Here is an 11,152-nt window from a genome sequence, read left to right as displayed (position 1 = left end):
GGAAACTGAAAGAAGCCCGTCGTATATATATATATATATATATATATATGTATGTGTGTGTGTTTGTGTGTCTCCCCTTAGCATTGCTTGACGACCGATAGAATGAGTACTGGGCTTACAAAGAATAAGACCCAGGGTCGAGTTGCTCGACTAAAAGGCGGTGCTCCAGCATGGCCGCAGTCAAATGACTGAAACAAGTAAAAGAGTAAATATATATATATATATATATATATATGTATGTATGTATGTATGTACATGTGTGTATATGTTTGTGTGTCTGTATTTGTCCCCCCCCCCCAACATCGCTTGACAACCGATGCTGGTGTGTTTACGTCCCCGTCACTTAGCGGGTTCGGCAAAAAGAGACTGATAGAATAAGTCCCGGGGTCGATTTGCTCGACTAAAAGGCGGTGCTCCAGCATGGCCGCAGTCAAATGACTGAAACAAGTAAAAAGAAAAAGAGCATACTCATATTTGGAGTTCAATGCTTCCTATTGCATCACCTTGTGTGTGTGTGATATCTAGGAGCACTCCGTCGGTTACGACGATGAGGGTCCCAGCTGATACGATCAACGGAACAGCTTGCTCGTGGAATTAATGTACAAGTGGCTGAGCATTCCACAGACACGTGTACCCTTAACGTAGTTCTCGAGGAGATTCAGCGTGACACAGAGAGTGACAAGGCCGGCCCTTTGAAATACAGGTACAACAACAGAAACAGGAAGAAAGAGTGAGAGAAAGTTGTGGGGAAAGAGTACAGCAGGGATCACCACCATCCCCTGCAGGAGCCTTGTGAAGCTTTAGGTGTTTTCGCTCAATAAACACTCACAATGCTCGGTCTGGGAATCGAAACCGCGATCCTCCGACCGCGAGTCCGCTGCCCTAACCACTGGGCCATTGCGCCTCCACAGTGTATGATATATACATATTTAAATACAGATATACATATGGCAACCTACGTTCATACATGCACATATGTATCATATCTATCTATTTTTTCATCTCTTTATTTATCTATCTGTCTTTCTATCTATTTATGTGTGTGTGTGTGTATAATGATATCCATGGGGCAGCTGATGATGGAGGTATGTTGGATAATGGGTATAGCTGTTTTTGTCATCATCATCGTTTAATGTCCGCTTTCCATGCTAGCATGGGTTGGACGGTTCGACCGGGGTCTGGGAAGCCAGGAGGCTGCACCAGGCTCCAGTCTTATCTGGCAGTGTTTCTACAGCTGGATGCCCTTCCTAACGCCAGCCACTCCGTGAGTATAGTGTGTGCTTTATACATGCCACTGGCACAGGGGCGAGAGGCGACTGGTTTGTATATGTGGAATAGTGCTATGACACATCCTTTTGATATATATGTGTTCCTTTCTGTTGAAGAGCATAGGCTCGAAACATAAATGACTTTCTCACTTCCTGAGTGTTAAACTAATACATCTGTTTGTTGTTTACACACCCGTTTTCGTCTTTTCTTTTTTGTAAATTCTCACCACATATATATAGACCCTCCTTACCATTCAAACCGTGGAATAATGCAGTTTGACTTGCTTTATTGTTGCTCAATGAAACAGTAGCAATCACAATGTGGAAGTGCCACCAGAACTTCAAATTTTGACACCTCATGAAATGAAGATCTCTTCCAGAGTTTATTTACTATATATATATATCGTTATAGATCGTTGCCAGAGCAACAAGCTGGCCTTTGTGCCAATGGCACGTTAAGCACACCATTCAAGTGTGATCATTACCGCGTCGCCTTACTAGCACTTGTGCTGATGGCATGTGAAACATTCATGTGAGATCATCACCAGTGCCTCTGGACTGGCTCCTGTGCAGGTGGCACGTAAAAAGCACCATTTGGGCATGGCCGTTGCCAGTACCACCAAACTGGCCCTCGTGCTGGTGGCACGTAAAAGCACCCACTACGCTCTCGGAGTGGTTGGCGTTAGGAAGGGCATCCAGCTGTAGAAACTCTGCCAGACCAGATTGGAGTCTGGTTCGTCAGACCTCAGTGAAATCGTCCAACCCATGCTAGCATGGAAAGCAGACGTTAAATGATGATGATGATATATATATATATATATATTTATATACATATATATGTATTTGCAATGATAGGTCGCTAGCCTTTTTCTATTTTCTCTCTCTGTTTATTTCTATTTTCCTTTCTGTCAAAGAGCATAGGCTCGAAACAAAAGACTTTCTCACTTCCCGAGCATTAAACTAATACACTTGTTGTTTTCACACCCATCTTCGTCTTTTGTTTTTTTTGGTAAATTCTCACCACATATATATATATATATATATATATCTTCGCAATGATAGATCGCTAGCCACAATTCCTTTTTCTGTTTTCTCTCCCTGTTTATTTCTGTGTTCCTTTTTGTCGAAGAGCACAGGCTCAAAACGTAAAAGACTTTCTCACTTCCTGAGCGTTATACTAACACATCTGTTTCTTTACACACCCGTCTTCGTCTTTTGTTTTTTGGTAAATTCTCACTACATATATATATAGGCGCAGGAGTGGCTGTGTGGTAAGTAGCTTGCTAACCAACCACATGGTTCCGGGTTCAGTCCCACTGCGTGGCATCTTGGGCAAGTGTCTTCTGCTATAGCCCCGGGTCGACCAATGCTTTGTGAGTGGATTTGGTAGACAGAAACTGAAAGAAGCCTGTCGTATATATGTATATATATATATATGTGTGTGTGTTTGTATGTCTGTGTTTGTCCCCCTAGCATTGCTTGACAACCGATGCTAGTGTGTTTACGTCCCCGTCACTTGGCGGTTCGGCAAAGGAGACCGATAGAATAAGTACTAGGCTTACAAAGAATAAGTCCCAGGGTCGATTTGATCGACTAAAGGTGGTGCTCCGGCATGGCCGCAGTCAAAATGACTGAAACAAGTAAAAGAGTAAAAGAGTAATATATCTATATATATATATATATATATATATATATATATATAATAATATATATATAATTATTAATTATAATTAATAGGGTGAAGATTCATGTAATTAAGTAATTAGGTTAAGTAATACGAGGGTTAGCAACGATTTGCCTCACCACACTGTGCTGTGGTTTTACTGAGATCTCCCTTTTAAGTAGAAAGAATAGCCATAACTCTTTGACTGCTATTTCTAAACTCGGTGTGTGGTGAGGCAAATCGTTGCTAAACCCTTAATTACTTAGTATATATATATATATATATATATATATTTACACATAACGATATGCATACATACATACATGTATGCATGGATACTAATCCACCCACATATATACATACATGCATACATAGTGTCTGCATGTATCATTTTATATCCTATAAAGCAGGGGCATGTCAAATGACTGAAACAAGTGAAGGAGTAAAGAGTAAAGAGTAAGATGAGGACAAATATCCATCAAATGTAAATAATGTATGAGCTTTACTGCTTGCATGCTCCAAATTCTTTCTATTTCAAACTTTATGGGATTGTATTTTTTATTATTATTATTATTATTATTATTATTATTATTATTATTATTGAGTGAGAGGGCAGTGCATGCCATCAAAGTGACACTGGGGTAAGATATACGAAGCCCAGTATACCCATCATAGCTACCCGTCTGATAAGGGTACACCAGGCACATTCATCACAACCATATGTGCATGACATAGTGATCTCATATCAAGATAAACAGCGCATGACCTTGCAGATGGGGCCCAGTTAGAATTTTCTTCTGGTCAAGTAGCCCATCCCTCTCAAAAGGTCCCTGAATTATTATTATTATTGTTTAAGGATGTTGAACGAACCATCCATGTTTCCAAAGGTGAATTATCCAAACCTCCAAGAATTCCTCTCAACACACAGCTATGATACTCTCCCACGACTTCTGCTCGTGATCAGAGATACACATATCGTCAGCCACTAAGGGACATGGTCAACTGGTTAAGGTCAAACAACTGACAAGCAAATCTGTGGTATTGAGCAGAATATTTGCTGTAGCCCATCTTTGATACCAAGATAAAACAATGTACATGACAACACTTCCAATCAGTTAAGAATAGAAGCCATGAGAGCCACTGTCTGGTACTGCATCAGGGCATTTATTATTGTTGTTGCTATTATTATTATTGTAGTTGTGATACCTGTGCCGGTGGCACATAAAAAGAACCATCCGAACGTGGCTGTTCCATCGCCACCTAGATTGGCTTCCATGCCAGTGGCACGTAAGAAGCACCAACCGATCGCGGCTGTTGCCAGCCTCGCCTGGTACCTGTGCCGGTGGCATGTAAAAAGCATCCACTACACTCACGGAGTGGTTGGTGTTAGGAAGGTCATCCAGCTGTAGAAACTCTGCCAGATCAGACTGGAGCCTGGTGCAGCCTCCTGGCTTCCCAGACCCCAGTCGAACCGTCCAACCCATGCTAGCATGGAAAGCGGACGTTAAACGATGATGATGATTATTATTATTATTATTATTCATCGTTTAGCATCCGCTTTCCATGCTGGCATGGGTTGGACGGTTCAACCAGGGTCTGGGAAGCCAGAAGGCTGCACCAAGCCCAGTCTGATCTGGCAATGTTTCTACGGCTGGATGCCCTTCCTAACGCCAACGACTCCATGAGTGTAGTGGGTGCTTTTCACGTGCCAGACGAGGCTGGCAAACGGCCACGATCGGATGGTGCTTCTTACGTGCCAGACGAGGCTGCCAAACAGCCACGATCGGATGGTGCTTTTCACGTGCCAGACGAGGCTGCCAAACGGCCACGATCGGATGGTGCTTCTTACGTGCCAGACGAGGCTGCCAAACGGCCACGATCGGATGGTGCTTTTCACGTGCCAGACGAGGCTGCCAAACGGCCACGATCGGATGGTGCTTCTTACGTGCCAGACGAGGCTGCCAAACGGCCACGATCGGATGGTGCTTCTTACGTGCCAGACGAGGCTGGCAAACGGCCACGATCGGATGGTGCTTCTTACGTGCCACCCGCACAGGTGCCAGACGAGGCTGGCAACTGCCATGAACGGCATTATTATTATTATTATTATTATTATTACTATTATTATTATCATTTTTCTGTCTCTCTCTCCACAGATGCTGAAAAGAAAAAAAAAAAAGGCCATGTGAAACACAGAAATATCAAAAAGCACAATGCAAACATAATAAAATTTCTGCCGACAAGATTCTTCAACACATCTCTTCTTCCTCGTGTGACTGTTTTGAAGAGTACCACTCTCTACTCACCACCTTGATATCTGAGTACTCGGTGTAAAACACAAGCTTTGAATTACTCACCATCTACACTACTCTGCAGATACTTTCTGAAGTATGTCCTACCTAGACTACTTTTAGGAGTACAGCCTTCAATTCACTAGCAGATACTCTGAGGTGTTGAATCTTTGATATTCTCTATATACTCTAGGAGTACAATCTTACATTTACCACATTTACCTGTGATTACTTTCAGGAGTACAACCTTATAGTCATAACCATCACCTGTGTATACTCTAAGGAGTACAGCTTTCAGTTCATTGCCTTTACCTGTGAATACTCCTTCAGGAGTACAATCTCATTATCTCCACATTTACCTGTGATTACTCTCAGGTGAACCTTATACTCACATCCATCGCCTGTGTATACTCTGAGGAGTACAGCTTTCAATTCATTGCCTTTACCTGTGAATACTCCTTCAGGAGTACAACCTTATACTCTCTACATTTACCTGTGATTACTTTCAGGAGTACAACCTTATACTCACATCCATCACCTGTGTATACTCTAAGGAGTACAGCTTTCAGTTCATCGCCTTTACCTGTGACTACTCCTTCAGGAGTACAATCCTATACTCTCCACATTTACCTGTGATTACTCTCAGGTGAACCTTATAGTCACATCCATCACCTGTGTATACTCTAAGGAGTACAGCTTTCAGTTCATCGCCTTTACTTGTGAATACTCTCTCAGGAGTACAATTTTATACTCTCCACATTTACCTGTGATTACTCTCAGGTGAACCTTATACTCACATTCATCACCTGTAAACCCTAAGGAGTACATCACCTTTACTTGTATACTTTCAGGAGTACAAACATATACTTATGACCTGCAGCTGTGACCATCATTTGCAGATACTCTGAGGTGCTGAATTTTTGATTCACCATCTTGACAAGTGAATATACTCTAAGGAGTACAATCTTATGCTCACTACCTTTACCTGTGATTACTCTAAAAAATACCTCATACTCACCAACTTTACCTGTGTATACTCTCAGGAGTACAACTTTCAGTTCATCATCTTCATGTGTGTACACCCTTTGGAGTACAAATTTATACCCACGACTTTCACCTGTCTATACTCTCAGGAATACAGCCTTATACTCACAACCTGCAGTTGTGAATACTTTCAGGAGTACAACCTTCAACTCACCAGTGCAAACTCTGAGGTCCCTAATTTTTTTGCTCACATTTTTTGACATCTAAATACTTTCTCAAGAGTACACTTTTATACTCATTACATTCACCCATGAATACTTCAAAGGTTCCTGACACTAACTCATGACCTCTGCTTATGAGTACTCTTTGTAGGAAAGCCCAAACGTTCAACTCATCCCCTTCATTTGTGAATACTCTGATGTGCCCTATTGCTCACGTACTTTCTCGATGTGCGAATACTGTCTAAAGAGAACACACATATACTTGCCACCTTCATCTGTGAATATTGAGTACTCTGAGTAGCATAAATTTATATCCACTACTTTCATTTCTTAACACTTGGTACTCTTTGAGAAGTACAATATTATTATCACTACCTTCTCCTGTGAATATTCTCTGAGGAGTACAAATTTATATTCACCACCTTTATCTGTTAACGCTGGATACTCTGAGGAGCATAGATTTATACTCACTACTTTCATCTGTGAATATTGGACTCTCGGAATAGGACGATAAAATATACCCACCACTTTCATTTGTGAATACTGGATACTCCAAGGGGCACAAATTTATACTTGCTACTGTCATCCATCAACGCTGGATACTCTCTGAGGAGTACTTATTTATACTCACCCCTGTCATGTTTGAAAACTGATTACTCTGGGGAGCACAATTTTATACATACCACCTTCGCCTGTTAATACCTGATACTCCAAAGCGGAGTACAAAATTTATACTCACCACTTTTACCTTTAAAACTAGATATTCTCTGTGGAGCAATATTTTATACTCACCGCCTTTACCTGTAAATACTCCAAAGGTTCCAAACATCAACTGACGACCTCCACCTATGAAATACTCTTAGAAGGAAAGCCCAACTGCCTATTCAGTACTTGCTTCTGTGTATACTCTTTGACCAGTTCATTCCAGTCCATTCCAGTTCAAGCCTGTTCAATTCAGTTCAATCCAGTTCAGACCATTCCAAATCTCTTGTCCATAACCACTGACTGAGTAAAAAGAAAAAAGAAAAACCACGGATTGTCTTTGAGAATACAGCCATCACCAGTGACATCTCAGAAAAACTTAAAAATAAAAAAAAGGTGGGGGAGACATTTTACTGATATATCCTGGAAAGTTTACAACTTTGAGGAATTTCTTCACAAAGAATATATTCACCAAAGTTCATCCACGCTGGAACTGGAGATAAATTTTAGAAACATCATAACACCACATTGATTGAAAACTTTCAAGTGACAATCACCTCCTGTGGAAAGGCAGGCTGTCTAATTTATCTAATTTATTTCTATCAATTTGTTCTTGTAAAAGTGACAGCAATTCAAATTAAGCTAAGCTAAACCAGATTACACCAGTTTACATCAGTTCAAATCTGTTTAGATGAACCATATACATACTAGACTAAACCAGTCCACACTAGATTAAAGCAGACTATACCATACCTTACCATACAAAACCAGATCATACCAGACTTAAACCACATTATTTTAGACTAAATTATGCTATATTAGTGCATGCTAGTTTAAACCAGTCCATACTAGTTAAAATAGACCATACAAAACAAGTCCAAACCGCATAGGCTAAACCAGATCAAACCAAATTAAACCAGATTCGACTAGGCTAGAGTAAATAAACAAATTTAAACTAGCCTATGCTAAATTAATCTAGATTGAACCAAAATTAAACCAGATCAGTTCAGATTTAACCACATAAACTAGATTGAAGTAGACTATGGTAAACTAGTTAGGTTAAATTAAAACCAGATAAATCCTAATTAAACAAAACAGGAGTAGACTAAACTTGATCAGATCAGATTAAACCAGTTTATTCTAGAACAGGTTGGGTTAGAGGGGACTACATTAAACTACATGAGACTTGTCCAAACTAAACTAGGTTAGAACAAACTTGTTAAATCTGGATTAGCTAAAACCAGAACAAACCAGATTAAGCTACTCAAAATGTTGGTGTTGAATGAATCAGATTTTGGATTATTGGATCTGACGGCTTTTAGCGAGAGTACAATTGTAGCTACATCACCAAGCATTCGTTATAACTTGGAGGATGTGGTCACAGCGGCCACCACGAGGTCAAGCAGTGCCGGTTCTGCTGTTGGCGCATCGGTAGCGATGGGGCTAGGGGCATTGGGCCTGAGGTTAGGGGGCCATGGCGGCAGAACTGCTACAACCACTACAAGGTCAACCACTGCAGCAACAACGACTGCCGCAGCGGCGATGGCGACAATAGGGGTTAATCATGTGACTGAGACGACAACAAAAACGACGACGTTAGCTGCAGCCGTGGCTGCAACGGTTGCTACTACAAGAACAACAGCAACTACTTCGACAACGGTAACCGCAGCCACGACAACAACAACAACAGCGGCTGCAATAACCACTGCGGAAATACCGGCCATCGATGATATTTACAGCGGGCCAAACGATGATGTCTCCTTGTCGGACGAGCTGCTTGCTCCTTTCCTCGACCTCACTAACATCACATCCGACCTTGGTTACTCGGAGTATGACGTGCTGAATGGTCGTGGCTGGAAAGCAGCGATTGTGATGATTTATGTCCTGGTAATTGCAGTGGGCCTTGTCGGCAATCTGCTGACCGTGTACGTGATCTTGCGGAATAAGCATCTCCACGGGGTCACCAATGTATTCCTTGTTACCCTGGCTCTCTCTGATGTCGTACTCTGTGTGTTCAATCTGCCATTCCAGCTGCATTACCAGCTTACCGAGAACTGGTTCTTCGGCAAATGGCTGTGTCACGTGATCGTGCCCACATTCGCAGTTCCGCTCCATGTGTCTACGGCGTCCATCCTTGCCATTTCTGTCAATCGCTACCTCTTGCTGCTTCTACCACCACCACCACCCACGTCCGCTCTCAGCCCCGGCCCACAGCCCACACTTACATTTGGACGATGTAATTTCAGTGGTCTTAGACGTGGCACTAGCAGGTGTGGTAACAAAAGTGGCGGTAGTGGTGGTGGTGATGATGGTGGTGGTGGTGGTGGTGGCGGCGGTGGCAGTGGAGGTTCCTCCTCCACCGCTGTCTCCTCATCGCTCCTGCAGCCTTCATCATCTTCCACGTCCTCGTCGTCGCCGTCATCATCATTGTTTTCACGTCACCGCACCGCCCTTCTCATCGTCGCGGCCATAGTAGTATTTTCATTCGTGCCTGCCATTCCACTGATTGCATTTGCCAACCTCTATGCAATCCCAGACGCTTCAGCAAATACGCATTTCGTCTACTGCGGTGAAGCGTGGCCATCGGTGACGCTAAGACGCGTTTACCGGGCGGGCATGTTTGTCGTGCAATTCTGCATCCCTCTTTTAGCCAGTGCTGCAATTCATCTGCGCATTTACCTCGTGCTGGAGCAGTGCACCTTCAAGAAGCACAGCGTGCGTCGACAGCGCACCGACAGGGCGCTTGCTGCAATACTTCTTATATTCACGGTCTGCTGGTTTCCCTGGAACACATTTGTGCTCCTCGGTGAATTTGACTTCGAGGTCGTGCGAGGAAGATACTTCAAACTCACTGATCTTTCGCTCAAGATATTCGCCATCAGTTCCGCTTGCGTGAAGCCCGTCCTCTACGCATGGCTCAACGGGAACTTCCGCAAGGAGCTCAGCTTCCTCTTCAACAGAAGTCCGCTGCTCAGCTGCAGTAGTATCTGCAAAAGGAGCAGCTATAAAAATGATGAGTGCTTCCCGACCAAAGAGGGCCATACCCTTTTAGAACCGACCCCTTCTTCGACAACAAGGGCCAGCATGATGCTCACTGAAAATACAACAACAGATTTCTGCTAACTTAAAAAAGGGTCTTTCATCATCAACATCATCATCATCATCATTATTATTAGTTTTATTTTTATTATTATTATTATTATTATTGTTGTTATTATTATTATTATAATTATGCCAAGGTCAAATTTGGCTTTTCTCATTTCAGGGTCGATAAAATAAGTACCAGATGAGGCCCGGGGTTGATATAATCAACTAGTCCCCTTCCCGCAAAAATTTCAGGCCATGTACCTTTAGTAGAAAGGATTATTATTATTATTATTATTATTATTATAATTGTGCCAAGGTCAACTTTGCCCTTCATTTTTTCAGGGTCGATGAAATAAGTATCAGTTGAGGCCCAGGATTGATGTAATCGACTAGTTCCCTTCCCGCAAAAATTTCAGGCCTTGTGCCCTTAGTAGAAAGGATTATTATTATTATTATCATTATTACTACTACTATTACTACTACTACTACTCCTACTATTATTATTATTATAGACGTAGCACAGTATCCAATATCGTGAGATTGTTGATTGAAGATATTGTGTCTACCAGGGGTTTGCACTGTCCGTAAAGTCACAACAAGGTCCTCAGACAGACAGTGCTTTACACAATATGTGTGCAGTTCCAAGTAATGCCGATTTTTGCAATACACCTAGATTGTGGGATATTTCTAAAGTTTTCAGATGTATCATTATTATTATCATTATTACTACTACTACTACTACTACTACTATTATTATTATTATAGACGTAGCACAGTATCCAATATCGTGATGTCGTTGATTGAAGATATTGTGTCTACCAGGGGTTTGCACTGTCCGTAAAGTCACAACAAGGTCCTCAGACAGACAGTGCTTTACACAATATGCGTGCAGTTCCAAGTAATGCCGATTTTTGCAATACACCTAGATTGTGGGAT

The 11,152-nt window shown here is 42.0% G+C and overlaps 1 protein-coding gene across 1 annotated transcript; it reads left to right on the top strand.

Moving 5' to 3' along the window:
* The first annotated feature begins 6,097 nt into the window (after positions 1-6,097).
* On the top strand, positions 6,098-10,349 carry LOC115225214. The gene has a single exon (XM_036513974.1). The coding sequence runs from the start codon at positions 8,399-8,401 to the stop codon at positions 10,250-10,252; it is 1,854 nt and encodes a 617-aa protein (XP_036369867.1). The 5' UTR covers positions 6,098-8,398; the 3' UTR covers positions 10,253-10,349.
* The last annotated feature ends 803 nt before the right edge of the window (positions 10,350-11,152 follow it).

Source organism: Octopus sinensis, linkage group LG27, assembly GCF_006345805.1.
Source record: "Octopus sinensis linkage group LG27, ASM634580v1, whole genome shotgun sequence".
Classification (NCBI taxonomy): domain Eukaryota; kingdom Metazoa; phylum Mollusca; class Cephalopoda; order Octopoda; family Octopodidae; genus Octopus; species Octopus sinensis.
Note: the sequence above shows the minus strand (reverse complement) of the source record. Positions and strands in the feature narration are given on the sequence as shown.

Coding starts and splice junctions, on each gene's coding strand:
- LOC115225214 (XM_036513974.1), top strand. CDS start 8,399: ATGTTGGTGTTGAATGAATCAGATTTTGGATTATTGGATCTGACGGCT.